Below are 14993 nucleotides of genomic sequence, written 5' to 3' on the forward strand. Positions count from 1 at the left end.
CAACATGTAATGCCATCTACCACCCACCAGTAGTATTTCTGTAAGTTGTGCTAGTTAGTTCTCAGGCCACTTTGTAAGTATGCAGGATGAAAAATCTGAGTTTCCAGGAGAGTTTCCAAACAAGATTGGCTAACTCATTTTCAACTGATTTTTTTTTTTTTTAATCTGCAGATGTATTTGACAGAGTGCTACATGATAAGCTAATATTTAAGTTTCAAAACATGGAGTTAGATCAGATTAGTGAACTAAATTGAAAATTGGCTGTCTGACAGATATCAGAGAGTTTTGCATGGGAGAGCAGTATTAAGGAAAAAAAGAAAGTTGACAAGTGAGATTCCACAGGGCTCAGCACTGAGACTTTTGCTGAAGGGGGAAGGAGGATGAATGATATATATCTGTTGCTGAAAAATTATTATCATACTGGGACGAGTTTTCATATGATAGAACACAGAGAAGGAACAAGGACAAGGGCCCATTCCTGGAATTTATAAAAGAGAGTAGTCAGTAAGAGGGTAAGAAGTGATTTGTTTACATAGTGAATGGCAGAGACATGGAATGCATTGCCTGAGAGGATAATAAAAATGTGACTGAGTTTAAAAAGTGATGTGACAAACTGTGTTATCTAGCATCGACCTTCCATGATGAGTCTTTTGATCCCATAAAGGTCAGGAAAATAATAATAATAAATAATAAAAATAATAATTGGCATCAATGCCAATGATATTGTCACCAGATTGCAGGGAGATATTCAGCTGTTTGCAGATGAGAGAGTGTCAAATGTGCAATGGTGAATAGATTTAAGGAGTTGTACGAGAGAGACTACGTTGATTAAAATAGGCTTCCTGCAATAAACATTGTAACTCCATGGATGTCTCCAATAGTAACAGTAATGATAATAACAATAATATCAAAAACAATAAAGAGAAATATTCCCTACCATTCTGATAAGTGGACAATCCCAAGAAATATCCTTCCACACTCTTTTTGCATACTCCAAATGCTCCTTCTTTTAAGCAAATATCTTTTGATTCCCATTCTGCTAAACTTAAATTTTCAGAGAGGAAATGTAGTGATCTATAGAAAAGAAGTATGCTTTGAAATATAAGAAATTAAATACATCATCTTTTAAGTATATCATAACCATTACGGTTTCATTGATTTCTCATAATACTTGACAAATTGTATTCGCATTAGATCCTTTACTCAAGTATAAGCAAACAAAGTCTGCATTGAAATATATTCATGACTAAGCTACTTGAATACAGAAGCTGTTGAATTTACACATTAATTACCTCAGTATCCCCTAATGCACAGTTCATTCCCTTTCAGACGTGCATATTGCTATGCATTAAGAGAAGGGCTACCACCCAGACCAATATCAACCTTAATCAAGGTCTCATCAGTGGGAGTCAGATCCAGGAAGATACTAAGGTTGAATCAATGCAGAAGTCATATATTTTCCATATACAAGTAGTAAAATTGTTAGTACCATATTATCAAACAGAGTATCAGCATATCAATCAGAAAAATCTCTGATCCAGAGATACTCTTGATCAGAACAGTTGCAGAAAGTTTTTTCAAGTGAAAAAACTTAAGACAATTTTAATAATGCAGCAATATACAAGTCCAAAAGGGAGTGGGCTGTGCATTATGGAATAATTAGACAATACACGTGAGATCAACACCTAATTGTATAATTACTTGATTAAACCACATGTGGACTGCTGTGCACAGATTTGGTCACCTGGTTTTCAAAAGGATGAAAAGATGTTGGAGAGGGGTCCAGAGGCAATTGACTAAGGTAGTTTCTGATCTCTGTGATGTTGAATATGAGGAAAGGTTGAGAAAATGATATTTACAGAGTCTAGTGGATAGGAGGAAGAGGTGTGATATGATAGAGATGTACAAGTTGGTAAGGGGTTGTTATAGGATCAATGTTGAGATTTTTCATAAAATGGTGGGAGATAGGGGAGAACAAGAGGTTATCCCTGGAGGATGTATAAGGAGGGAGTGTGAACAACAGACTGAGAAGCAGGTTTTTTGCATGCAGAGTTGTGAATGATTGGAATGCCTAGCCAGAGAGTATGGTGTTTGCAGAGAATTTGAATATGTTTGAGGTAAGGTATGATGAGCTGTGTGTATGACAACAGGACCTCCTAGATCAGTCTTGACTGCATGAGGTCTTGGGATAATAATAAGTTTAGAGGGCATAGTACTAGTGTTGCAAAGGATGCACATCAGTAATGCACAAGTTGATGTATTTTCTTAAGCCTGTGTGAAAGAAGTGGTGCAAACACATAGTTCTTGATGTATCTGTCATAAAGGGAAATCACATGCTGTGATATCTGTGGATATGGGTGGCCAGTCTTCCAGAGGCTGGCAAATTTTTTTAACAGAATGACCAGTCCAACACTGTGGAAGATGTTCTTTAAGGAACTCGTAGACCTCGCATTGGAAGTCAGGTAAAGTCCATCCTACTGGAGATGTCATTGGAGTCTTCCTGTAGCTGTGGAAAAAGCCATTCTGTCAGTCAGCATGTCCAGATAAGGCTGCGGGAATGGATGACATCATCATATATTCTTAAGGAATATGCACCACAGTTGGCCTTTGACTTGGTTATTTAATGAAAGTCTTATAGTGGGTAAGGTTCCTAAGAAGTGGAAAGAGGGCAAAATAGTGCCACTCCACAATCATGGTTCTAGGACAGAAGTTTCCAATTACAGACCAGTCTGTATAACTGCAGTTGTAGTCAAGGTGTTGGAGAGGGTTAGGAATAGAATACAGGATTGAGTTGATGGATATAGCATTCTTTATTATGGTCAACATGGATTTGTAATGGGTAGGTCCTGATTTAGCAATTTACTTGCATTTTCTGATAGGGTAACATATGTATTAGATAAGAGAAAATCATATACAGTGATATTCTTTGCAAAAGCATTTGATAGATTTCCACATGAAAAATTGGTGTACAAGCTTCAGAGGATGAGAACAGGTCAGCACATTGGTTAGATGGATTGAAAATCAATCTCTAGAGATCCAACCCAATCCAGCAGGTTGTGTATGCTGGAGCAGTGTCTCAACAAAGGAGAGTAACTAGTGGCATGCCTCAGGGTTTGGTTCTTGGGCCCTTGCTGTTTAATTTGTTTGTAAACAATATATTATAAGCAGTGATAAAGGTGATTTGGCAGGTGTAGTAGGGAAATCACAACCAACATATGGCTTGGATAGGACTGGCTATAGAGCTAAAAATGAACTGTTGTGTTTGTTTACAAATGCCAGAAGTATCAGAAATAAAGGGGATGAAATGGTTTCAGTGATTGAGTTTAATCGCCCCAAGATGATATCATAACAGGAATAGAAATGGAAAGGTGTACAGTATTTTTTGTGAGGATAGAAAGGGCAGGAAGGGAGGAGAAGTGCTGCTGATGATAGCAGAGGAATTCAGTCCACATAAGGTAGACATGAAAAGGGGAAATAGTGGCAATGGTTATGAGGCAGTGTGGTGTAACGTGGAGGTTGAGAGGAAGACATATTTAGTTGGATGTTGCTATAGGCATGGGAATGTGGAAGGTGGTGATGAAGAAATGTATAAACAACTTAGATTAGTGAACAAAGGAAGGGTAATAATTATGGATGATTTTAATTATGGCAGTATAGATTGGAATGAAGAGATAGCATTTAGAAATAAGGAAAGTGAATTTCTCGAGTTCTTGAGTGAGGAGCTTAAAAAAAGAGCACTATGAATGAGGAGCTTAAGCATGAAATCTGGAAAAAGAAAGTACTTTGGAGGAAGTACAAGATGAATATTGAGTGTGGAGACAAAGAGCTGTAGAATAGGTGCCCTCCCTCAATGAGTCTTTGGACTCCCTGGAGGTGTCACATAATAATAATAATGGTAATCAATCACATGAGGAATATAAAGAACAAGCCAGGAGAGTGACTCAGTTAGTAAGGAAAACAAAATTAGAGTATGAGCAGAAATTGGCAAATCAGGCTAAGAAAAACCCTAGAGAGTTTTTTAGATATGTGGCAAGTAGAAGGAAGAATGATCATGAAAAGATGAAGTTAAGGGATGAAAGTCGTAGAATGATAACTGCTGCAGAAGACATTGTTGAGGTATTCAGTGATCAATTTATAAGCGTGTTTCATCCTGATCAGGGTGGAATCATGAGGAACTTAAGTGTAGAGAACATAGGAGAGGATAGCTTAATTGTGAGTGAGCAGGAAGTATTTGAGGAAATATGCCTTAATAACCTTGATGTTAATAAGGCGATAGGATTTGATGATATATCACTATGCATCTCAAGGGAATGTTCCAGGTAACTGGCAGTAGCATTGGCATGCCTGTTTAATAAGAGTTTTGCAACAGTATGGGTTCCAAGGGAGTGGAAGGAGGAGGATAAAATTGTTCCACTGCCCAAAGGCAGTGATAAGGCTGTAGCTTCAAATTATAGACCAGTCTGTATATCTGGAGTTGTGGTGAAGGTCCTGGAGAGATTGGTGAGAAGTAGGATACAGAAATGGTTTGATAACAGCAGTATTCTCTGTGGTTATCAGCATGGGTTTGTTAAGGGGAGATCATGTTTCACTAACTTACTTATGTACTATAACAAGGTGACAAATACCTTGCAGAGAGGAGATGCATATACAGTGGTGTACTTAGATTTTACAAAGGCTTTTCATAGACTGCCACATGACAAGCTCTTAAATAAATTGAAACAGACAGGTAGGGGATTGTCATATATAAGGTGTCATGCATTTTGGAATTTTGAAAAATGATACATTTATTGTCAATAGTAACCACTGGCCATCTTCATCCACGTGGTGGTTTCCTGCTGCAGGGAGTTAGTTTCTGTTCGTGATATGTGCGCATTCGTTTTGTAAAAAAATCTAACTTTGTCCTCTCTTACTTAGTATGTGCTGCTTGTATTGGTTATGTTTGGATCTGTATATATGTATTTAGGAATTGCATTGTATGGAAACCGACGATACCATACAAACCAAGACATACAGCAATCGCACCGACGTTGTCCGCGTATGGCGGATACCATGTTCGGCTGCATTTTCCCGCCAGCGACGGAACCCTAACAGTAGCCAAAAATATGGAGTCATGAAAGCGTTTGTGTGGTGATAACAAACACGAAAAGAATACCCAACTCATTTTTACTTCATTATTCTCCTCAGTGCTGCTTGTTAAGTGTTATCGACTACTATTCAACCGACAACATTGCATCGTGCATGGGATATATTTAGTTCCGCCGCATATGCCCTTCCAGCGCCCGTAATATTACGAAAGATACGTCAGCTTCTCTAACAGGTTTCATCTGTGGTGACATCCAGCAAAAGTGCTTGTTATTTGTGTTATAGCTGTTTTCTTTATATCCTAAGTAACTTCAGTTCCTCTGGTAAAGGAATGTTCGTTTCAAAATCGGCGGGCGAAATCATTCCACTAGCGAGAAGCTTTCCTCCTCTACCCATTAGTGCGTCATTGTGACGTCTACCTGATGTAACATCCGCTTCATCCCTTTCCGGTGACGTCACTTCCGTTCGCGAACGAGGACGAGGCGCCTGCTAACGCATCACGACGTGCACAGCGGTCGCCCATAGACTTCCATGTTAAAAAATGGACAGTTCGAAAGGAAAGAGTCCCTGTTAAAAATTGGATTAATTCAAAAAATATGGATTATCCGTTCCGGCACTTGGTTGCGCTGTGACATTCCACAGGTAGGGGATTGTCATATATAAGGTGTCATGCATTTTGGAATTTTGAAAAATGATACATTTATTGTCAATAGTAAATACAATACCTGTGGTAAGATGGCGCTTTTGGTCATCGTTATCGCGGGCGATTTATATATTTATATAGCAGTATTTACAGAGCGATGAACATGATATATTGTTAATATCACATTTTAATCTACGAAGTGCTTATTTAATAGTTACATTTGAAATTGGGAATTCGTGCATTAAATATGTCTGTGATCGTTCTTCTACACACACACACACACACATATATATATACTTTATAATATAAAATGATAATTAAAATAAAGTGATATTACATCCCATTTTGTTCCGCTACAAAACTTATATGCTAAACTTAAATATTAAAATTTAAAAAAATAATCACTAATAACTAAAAATAATAACTATCCAAGTTTGCTGGACGTGTATATACGTCCTACGCCTTTTTTTTTTTTATTGTTCTCTGTGAGGAGTAAGGTTTTTCTATGTGCCCCCCATAGAGAGTGAGGCCCCCAGCTTGCGCATCATGCGCCTAATGGTAAATGCAGCCCTGAATATATATATAACGATCTTCTATGTATGTATATATATATATATAGAACGATGATACGAAATACTAGACAATGTTCTCAGCTGGTGGTAAAGGATAAAAGCTTAGATTACTCTCAATGCTATTGAGAAAGAATGGTTGTATTCCTTCAGAAGTCGCATTAAACAGCCCCAATCAGTTTCGAATTAATTCATCTATATTGATTGTAGATGCAATTTCATGCTCTATAGATATTATTAGACGAGTGGGTCGTTCCTGAACCATCGTAGAGCGAGTGTAATTTGTTTAAAGTTTTAATTTTGAGTAACTTGGGGGGGGGGGAGAATTCAAATACTGTTTATGTGATAGAAACTGCTCTTACCCAACTAATTAATACAAATAGCAGCAGCACACAAAAAACCTGTTGTCTCTGGATTAAACTGCTAATTCTGGATTAATAAGTCGCTCAGTGTTTGATCAACCTAAGTCAAACATTTACGAAGAGAAAATTTCCAGAGGAGATTGGAATTTAGTAATATCGATAAGAACAATAGTCTAAAAGTCCAGGTAGTCCAGAAGTGAAAACCATATATGACAAAATGAAACTAGTTTATTTAAGTAAAAACACAAAAATAAATACAACCAATATATCTTAGAGTTCATAATTAAAAGGACTAATAATAGATTTCTACAGATGCGTCTCATCTTGTTTTGGTATTAAAGTTATTCTGAAGCATTATGAAATTTACTATTTTATTATTATGCCGCTAATATTTCTTCAAATGAGTCACTTTTTACACCCAATCTGGCTAAGTTAAAATCCCTTTGACCTAATTAAAACGTAGAATGCTGTTGAAACTTCATCAGTATTTTATCTGTTCAACTGCAATCTACCCCCACCCCCCGCCGTTAACGGATTATTGTCTTTATGTGCACTGTGTTACTTGGAATTTCTTTACTGCCCTATGATATTTGACATTTTTTGCTGCACAATTTGTTGTCTCTTCCCAAAATAAAAACGAATTTCACATGTGCAAAAATAAATAATCAAAATGTTTGTTTGCATTGGAAAGATGATGTCAAATATAATTTTTAAATAACATTTATTGCAATAAATATTACATTTTGCTTTCTCTCCTTACAAAATAAGATTATATGGGTCTCACATTTCAATTTTAGGAACGATTTTTTTTTTATGAACAATAAATGGTGTTAAACTGCATTACTCGAGGTTTCCGATTGCGAGCTTTTTTAATATCAAAAATTTATCCAATGGTATTTTATTCACAGACTCTTCGCTTTTGTCTTTTGCTTAAAACTGCAAGACACGACTACTTCAAATATCTTATTCGCAAATCACAAGTGCGGCAAGCTTTTTTCACCCTGGCCGCGTATGGTAACATATACCGTAAAAAGTAAACATGCCGCAGAGTCCTGATATTGTCTTAGTCACTCTTTTCTGGACCTCTTCAATGTTTCCACATCACAATGAAAACCAGGTGTCTAAATCTGAGCACAATAGTCGAACTGTGGTCCTGATCAGTGCTTTATACAGTGACACAACCACCTCCTTATTCCTATATGTTAGTCTACCTCTTATTATATGGCACCACAATGTGCAGTCTTTGCAACACTCCTCCATTAGCATTAACAACTACATTTTGTAAAGTTATCACCAAATCCAAAACACTGAAGCCTCTAGTTATTAGAAACACATGCTGCTTAAGATATTTATCTCTCAGAAATTCAACAAACTCATTCTACTTATTTCCATATACTATCTTCCCCTTCCATTCCATATTCGTGTAATTAAAATCTCCCATCAGGATCACCTTCGTTTTACATGCCTATCCAATTTATTATTATTATTATTATTATCCAGGCCTCCATGAAATCAAAAGAGTCATCATGGGAGGTTGTTTTTAGGAAACACAAAGTTTATCATACCACTCCTTGAACCCATTGACCGTTCCCACTCCTACCACTCTCAGGCAATGCATTCCAAGGTTCTACCACCCTCTACGCAAAGAAACCACTCCTCACCCTCTTGCGCACAGCCTCCTTTCGTAACTTCCAGGGATGGCCCCTTGTCATTGTTCCTTTCTGCAGTTCCCCCAAGTGAAAGAACTCTCCAATGTCTATCCTGTAACTGCCTCTCAACAGTTTAAAAGTCTCGATCATATCACCTCTCCTTCGTCTATCCACCAAACACTGCAGTCCACATTCCATCAGTCGATTCTCATAACTAATATTGTACAGTCCTGAAACCATCTTTGTTATCCGCCTCTGTACCCTTTCCACAGTCAATTTATCCCCTTCAAATCCTGGGGACCAAATCTGAGAACAATAGTCTAAGTGTAGTCTGATCAGAGTCTTATTCAATGGAATGATAATTTTTTATCTCTGCAGGTCAGCGTCCTTCTCAGTATTGCAGCAATCCTCTGTGTTACCCTCACCACCTTTGCAATATGCTCACTGAATTTCAGTTTTCTATCAATCATCACCCCCAGATCTCTTGACTCCCCTACCTCCTCCAGTACAGCTCCTCCAATCGAGTATACATCCTCACATCGATGGATACCAAACCTCAAGATTTACATTTTGCTGCAGTGAACCGCTACCCCCATTCATTTACCCAACTGTCTAGTTTATTCAAATCCTCTTGCAGGGCTCCCACATCTGCACTATTACTGATAACCCTTCCCGGCTTCACATCATCTTCAAACAACTGAGTGTCCCCTTGCAATTCATCGACAATATCATTGATATAAAGGTTGAACAATACAGGTCCAAGTACTGAGCCTTGTGGAACCTCTACTTGTAACTTCTTCTTCCTTGATATTCTCCCACCATACACAACTCTCTGATACCTATCAGTCAGCCAATTCTGAATGCATTTGACTAACCCAACATTTAAACCCATGTGCTGCAACTTAAATATCAGCTTATCATGTGGCACCCTGTCAAACACCTTTGCAAAATCCAAAAAAAATGGCAGTACGTGCCTTTCCATCATCAACTACTCTGGTCACTTTATTATAAAAGGCAATCATATTACTAAAGCAAGAGCACCCTTAACAAATCCATGTTGATTCTCACAGATAACATTACCCTCATCTGCCCAACGCTGTATATAGTCCCTCACTAATTTCTCCAAGACCTTAACAACTACTGATGACACACAAAGAGGCCTATAATTTGACACTTCCAGTCTGTTAACGTGCTTATGCAGCGGCACTATCTTACCTTCCTTCCTTTCATTCCTTGAGTACCTTTCCCATAACCAGACTTTCATTGAAAAGCCAGGTGAAGGGAGCTGTCAGTTCTTAAGCACATTCTCTCAAAACCCGTGGTGAAATACCATCCATTCCAACAGCTTTACTGGTATTCAGAGTACTCAGCATTTGGAACACACTCTCCTCTTGTACCTCGAAACCCTGATCCTGCCCTATCCCTCTAGTATTTAAACCTCCTCCAGAATGAAATACTCCAATAAAGTGCTCATTGAACAACTCTACTATGTCCTGTACATCAGTCACTCTATTCCCATTTTTATTCCGCAATGCCAATCTTCCACAGTTATTTCTCCTCCTACTGGCCACATAGCTAAAAAATTCCCTAATTTTCTTTGGATCTTAGGGCCAATCTCTTCTCATATTCCAGTTTTACCTTCCTCACCATTCTAGTTACTCTCCTGGCCTGCTTCTTATATTCTTCGTGTATCTGTCCTCCAACCCTCTCCTTATATCGCTTCCATAATCTCTTTTTTAACTGCAGTTCCTTTTTGATATCGTTTGTCATCCACTTTACACCAAATTGTGTCCGCTTCTTCACCTGTGAAGTACAGCTTACTATTGCTGATAACAAATATTCTTTCACAATTTCCCAAGCACTAATGATATCCTGGCCTTCCAATTCTGCTCTCCATGGAACTGCCCCTAGTTGATACCTAAGACTATTATAATCACCTGCCTTATAATTCCACATACGTTCCCTTTTCTTTGATACACCTGCATGTCTGTTCATCTTCCAAGTTGAAACCACATGGTTACTCTCTCCAACTGGTGGAAGAGATGTCATCTCACTTATTATCAGCTCTTCTGATGCTATGACCAAATCCAAAACTCTTGAACCTCTATTCCCTATATTACATGCTGTCGAAGACATTTGTCCCTCAAGAATTCCAGAAATTCTATCCCCTTCTTACTACTTGCATTTTCCTCTTCCCAGCTTATACTACTGTCGTTAAGATCTCCCATAACAATCATTTTTCTTGCACTTGCCAAGCTCAAGTGCCTAAACATCTCCTGGTCCCACCCTCTCTGCTCTCTGGTTTATAGCAACACCTCACTAAATATCCTGTCTTGGCGACTTCTACTTTGCACCATATGCTTTCAAAACCATTTGTGTCACTGCCTTCCAAAGCCTCCACTCTTAGAGGACATAAGCAGTACTCAACTACCATGTTATCCATTCCTATCCTGCCGAAAAATGCTGTACGTTGCCACTTCAATTCCGGTTATTAATCATTTACCTACACTACCAATCACTATTCTCTACATTCCCTGACCAATAACACCATCTATCAGATATACTAGCTATTAATTTCAACTTCACACCACAAAGATTCAAAATCTGCACATGTACTAACTTCTTCTACACTTTGTGGACAAAATTCTTCTGCAATCATTAAGAGTATTCCCTTCTCCTCTTTTTGCCTTGCTATCCTTCCAGAAAATTGTATATCCTTCCATTTCTATTCCCAACATCACATCATTCTTGTGCAATCAAGTTTCACTTATACCAATTATCTTTCGACTTTTTGCAACAAATCAATGCAACAAACTCAGCTCTCTCTTATCTCAAATATTCCTTACCTTTCTATATAAACATAACAATCCCTGTGTCGTTGAAACCATTCTACTACCACCAACATTCACTACTCTACCTGCTATACCAGACATATATGTTTTCATATATGTCTGGTATAGCAGGTATATATGTTTCTAAGCATATATGTTTTCTCATATATGCTGCGTAGCGATTGTAATTATTATTATTATTACTAACATTTGACCTTCATGGAGCCAGAAACTCATCATGGGAGGTAAACACAATGCTCATCCAACCGTGCTTTAAACTGATTCAATGGGTCTACATTCACAACACACTCAGGCAATGCATTCCAATCACCAACCATTCTCCATGCAAAGAAGCTACTCCTCGCTCCTCTGCTCACGCACTCCTTATACAGTTTTCAGTGATGGCCTCTTGTTCGACCCCCTCCCCCCACTCTCATTCTATGAAAAATCTCTTCCATGTAAAACTGATAACAATCCCTGACTAGCTTCTGTCTCAATCATATTCAGCCTCTTCCTCCTATTCACGAGTCTCTGCAACTTACATTCTCTCAGCCTGTCCTCGTACTCCACATTCCAAAGACCACTGACCACCTTTGTGAATCTTCTCTGGACCCTTTCAAACATATCCTCATCACCACGAAAACCCAGTCACCAAATCTGTGCACATAATCCATGAGCCTGATCAAGGCCTTATACAATGGCATCATTCTGTATGTCATGATCCTCCGCATCATTGCTATTATCCGATGTGACATCCTCATAACTTGTGCAATATGAACCCTGAATTTCAGGTCCTTATCCACCATCACTCCTAGATCTCTCATCTCCTCTACTTCCTTTAAAGTCTCCCTACCAAGTGTATATCCTTCCATTCCATTGCTTACCAAATCTCAAAACCTTACACTTTTCAACATTGAACTGACAGTTCCATTTAACCCCATTCATGAAATCTATTTAAGTCCTCTTGTAAGGATCATAACATCTGCTTGACTCTGCATTGCTCTCCCCAGTTTTGCATCATCTGCAAACAGCTGCATATCATTAGTTAAACTCATCCCAATATCATTAACATATAAATTGAACAACAATTGCCACAAAACTGACTCCTGTGGCACACTACTAGTGACCTTTCTCTTTTGGAATACTGCACCCCCATATACAACTTGATGATACCAGTTCGACAGCCAGTTACTGATCCAACTCAGAAGTCTGTTATCTAATCTCATCTGTTTCAATTTATTTAAGAGCTTCTTGTGTGGCAGCTATCAAAAGCCTCTACAAAATCTAAGTACACCACTGTATATGCATCTCCCTTGTCCAAGGTATTTGTCACCTTGTTATAGTACATAAGTAAGTTAGTGAAACATGATCTACCACTTAACAAAACCATGCTAATAACCACAGGGAAACTGGAGTGGTCAAACTGAAGAGAGAAGTTGTAGTATAGCAGCTAGAATAGAGAATGTTGGTGCTGGTAGGATGGCCTCAAACACACAGCGATTGTTATGTTTATACACAAATGCAAGGAGTATTCGAAACAAGAGAGCTGAGTTTGTGCCAGTGATTGAGACGGTATGCCCCAAAGCACTTGGAATAAGTGAAACTTGTTTATATATATTGAGGATGTGATGTCGGGAATAGAATTAGGATATATAATTTTCCGGAAGGATAGAGATTGTGAAAAGAATTGGGGGTGTTAATAATTGGCAGATTTTTATATAGAAGATATTCATTGATATTATCGTAATATTAATCCTACCATAGAGATGATCTCTGTTTCTAACAATTATTTAATTTATTTCCGAGTGTACCTATATGTTATTATATGCAGAAGGGTTCACTCCAATTGGTGCAATGATTTTTCTTTCAGAATCCAAATAATCCCTTACTCAAGACCAAATACAAAATAAACACATTTAATATAACAAAAACAACATATATATACTTCAAACAAATATTACACAACTGAATACAAATTAACTGGATCCAAGGCCTTTTAAAAATAAACTTACACTTAAGACTAGACTAAACACTGTTTTCACAATCACAAAATGTTCATAGCCAGTTTCTCTCTCTGTCAAGCCCTTTTCCGAAGATATATGACTCTATTCTACATTTTTACAGGATCCCGTCTCATCACTCATGTAGCACACATTAATTTTTCCTGACTTAATTCTGTCTCTTTTCAGTAGAAATAATCAGTCAGATCTGGCGTCCTTAATACAGATGAAACTTCTTAAGCAGAGTTTTCTCGAACATTCCATTAGAACGTAAATAGCATTTTTTTCTTTTATTCAGTAATGCTTATTGAGAGTCTTAACTCTTTCATAAAAAAAAAAAAAAATTTACAGTTCTAAGATTCCCTTTTCGGAACCTACTATAAATCTTTCAATTAGTGTTTCCTCCAATATTCCGTTTAAAACGATCTATAGCAATATTTCCCTTTTATTTATCAATACTTATTCCACATAGTTCCAAGATTCCTTTTTCGGAATATACTATTAATTTTCTTCCGACTGTCACATAAAAAACTTAAGTTCCTCCGAACCTAAATATCTGCCAGCCTGTGTTCTAAATTCCTTCCGAACGTTCTCTTGTTTACAGCCGTTACTCAGATACCGAACGCTTTTCTTGTCAGCTGTCAATCACACATCAAACTTCTCTTCGAGCATGCGCACTCCATGAAACTGGTAAGCAAGAAGTTAGGTATAAGTAATGGCTGACACGTTGTCTCCGTTAGCGAGGATTGCGAAAAAAACTGGGGCTATCGTTGTGATCAGACGTATTCCTTTAGACTCTGCCTATTTGAATTTTATAAGGTTTTTCGGGAAGTTCGCATTGCACTGGAACTAACACAGTTCGAGACCTACTATCTCCCCCTCTGTATGAAATATGCAGAGGTCTGATGGCCGGCAGGCCCCACCTGCAATGAGGACCAGTGGTGGATGAATGGTATTTTAGGGAGGTAGGCCTCTGCACTGTGTCCAAGTAAGTTCCCGAAACTCCTTTTCTCCTTGTTTAGGATAGTCACCTATAATAAACTAACTTTCTGCTGGTAGACGCTTACTCTAAGCTATCTACGAGATTAGCTAGTGGACTCTCAAAGTACAGGATCACTTACAAACTACTCGGGAAACCCGAGCAACCGCTGTTTTCTCTTGGGCCAAGTTATGGAACTCTCCATGTTATGAGCTCGACTTCAAGCAGCTATTGGCAATCTTCAAACATGTAGGAAGCCTGCTGCAAAGGAAATGGCTAGGAAAGGTATCAATCCACCAAATAGAAGAGGTTGAAACAGAGGACTGTCAATCCCCTGACCCTCTCCCCCAGCACTTCTCAAGATAACACCAGAGAGATTATGTCGTCGGTTAACGACCAGCCCCTAGTTGACTCAGATAACTCTACAGACTATCAGGTTGTCAGCAGAAAGAAGTGCAAGAAGGAGTCGCCAGCTGCAGATCCTGAAATAATACCTCAACCCTTGGAAAGAACAATTCCAATGGACTTAACAGCGCAACCTGACGAAAGAATAGAGACCGACTCCAGGGCACAATCCAAAGAGAGGATTCCACCAGTAATTCTAAGAACAAAAGAAAAATGGTCTTTAATTACAGAGACGATTAAGAATGCAAACATCAAATTTACATCAGCCAAGAGTACAGATGAAGGAATCCGGATTCAACCAGAAGGAACTTCGGACTACCGCCAGCTCACCAGACTTATGGATGAACTGAAAGTCCCATATCATACATATCAGCTTAAAAGTGAAAAAAATCTAAAGGTGGTCATCAGCGGTCTGGCTGAGACCACACCAGCTGAAAAAATAGCTACTGACCTGAGATCACAAGGCCTGGAGC

The 14993-nt window shown here is 38.3% G+C and overlaps 1 protein-coding gene across 1 annotated transcript in view; it reads right to left on the reverse strand.

The window, feature by feature from the left end:
* Window positions 1-14993, reverse strand: part of LOC150100274 (HHIP-like protein 1) — a 159669-nt gene that overhangs the window by 28466 nt on the left and 116210 nt on the right. Inside the window, exon 6 of the mRNA XM_090402622.1 lies at window positions 938-1074. Coding sequence (XP_090258748.1) covers window positions 938-1074 — 137 coding nt within the window. The remainder of the gene's footprint in view (window positions 1-937; window positions 1075-14993) is intronic.

Source organism: Typopeltis vanoorti, chromosome 13 (assembly GCF_054136105.1).
Source record: "Typopeltis vanoorti isolate ZY-2024b chromosome 13, IOZ_Tvanoo_1.0, whole genome shotgun sequence".
NCBI lineage: Eukaryota > Metazoa > Arthropoda > Arachnida > Uropygi > Thelyphonidae > Typopeltis > Typopeltis vanoorti.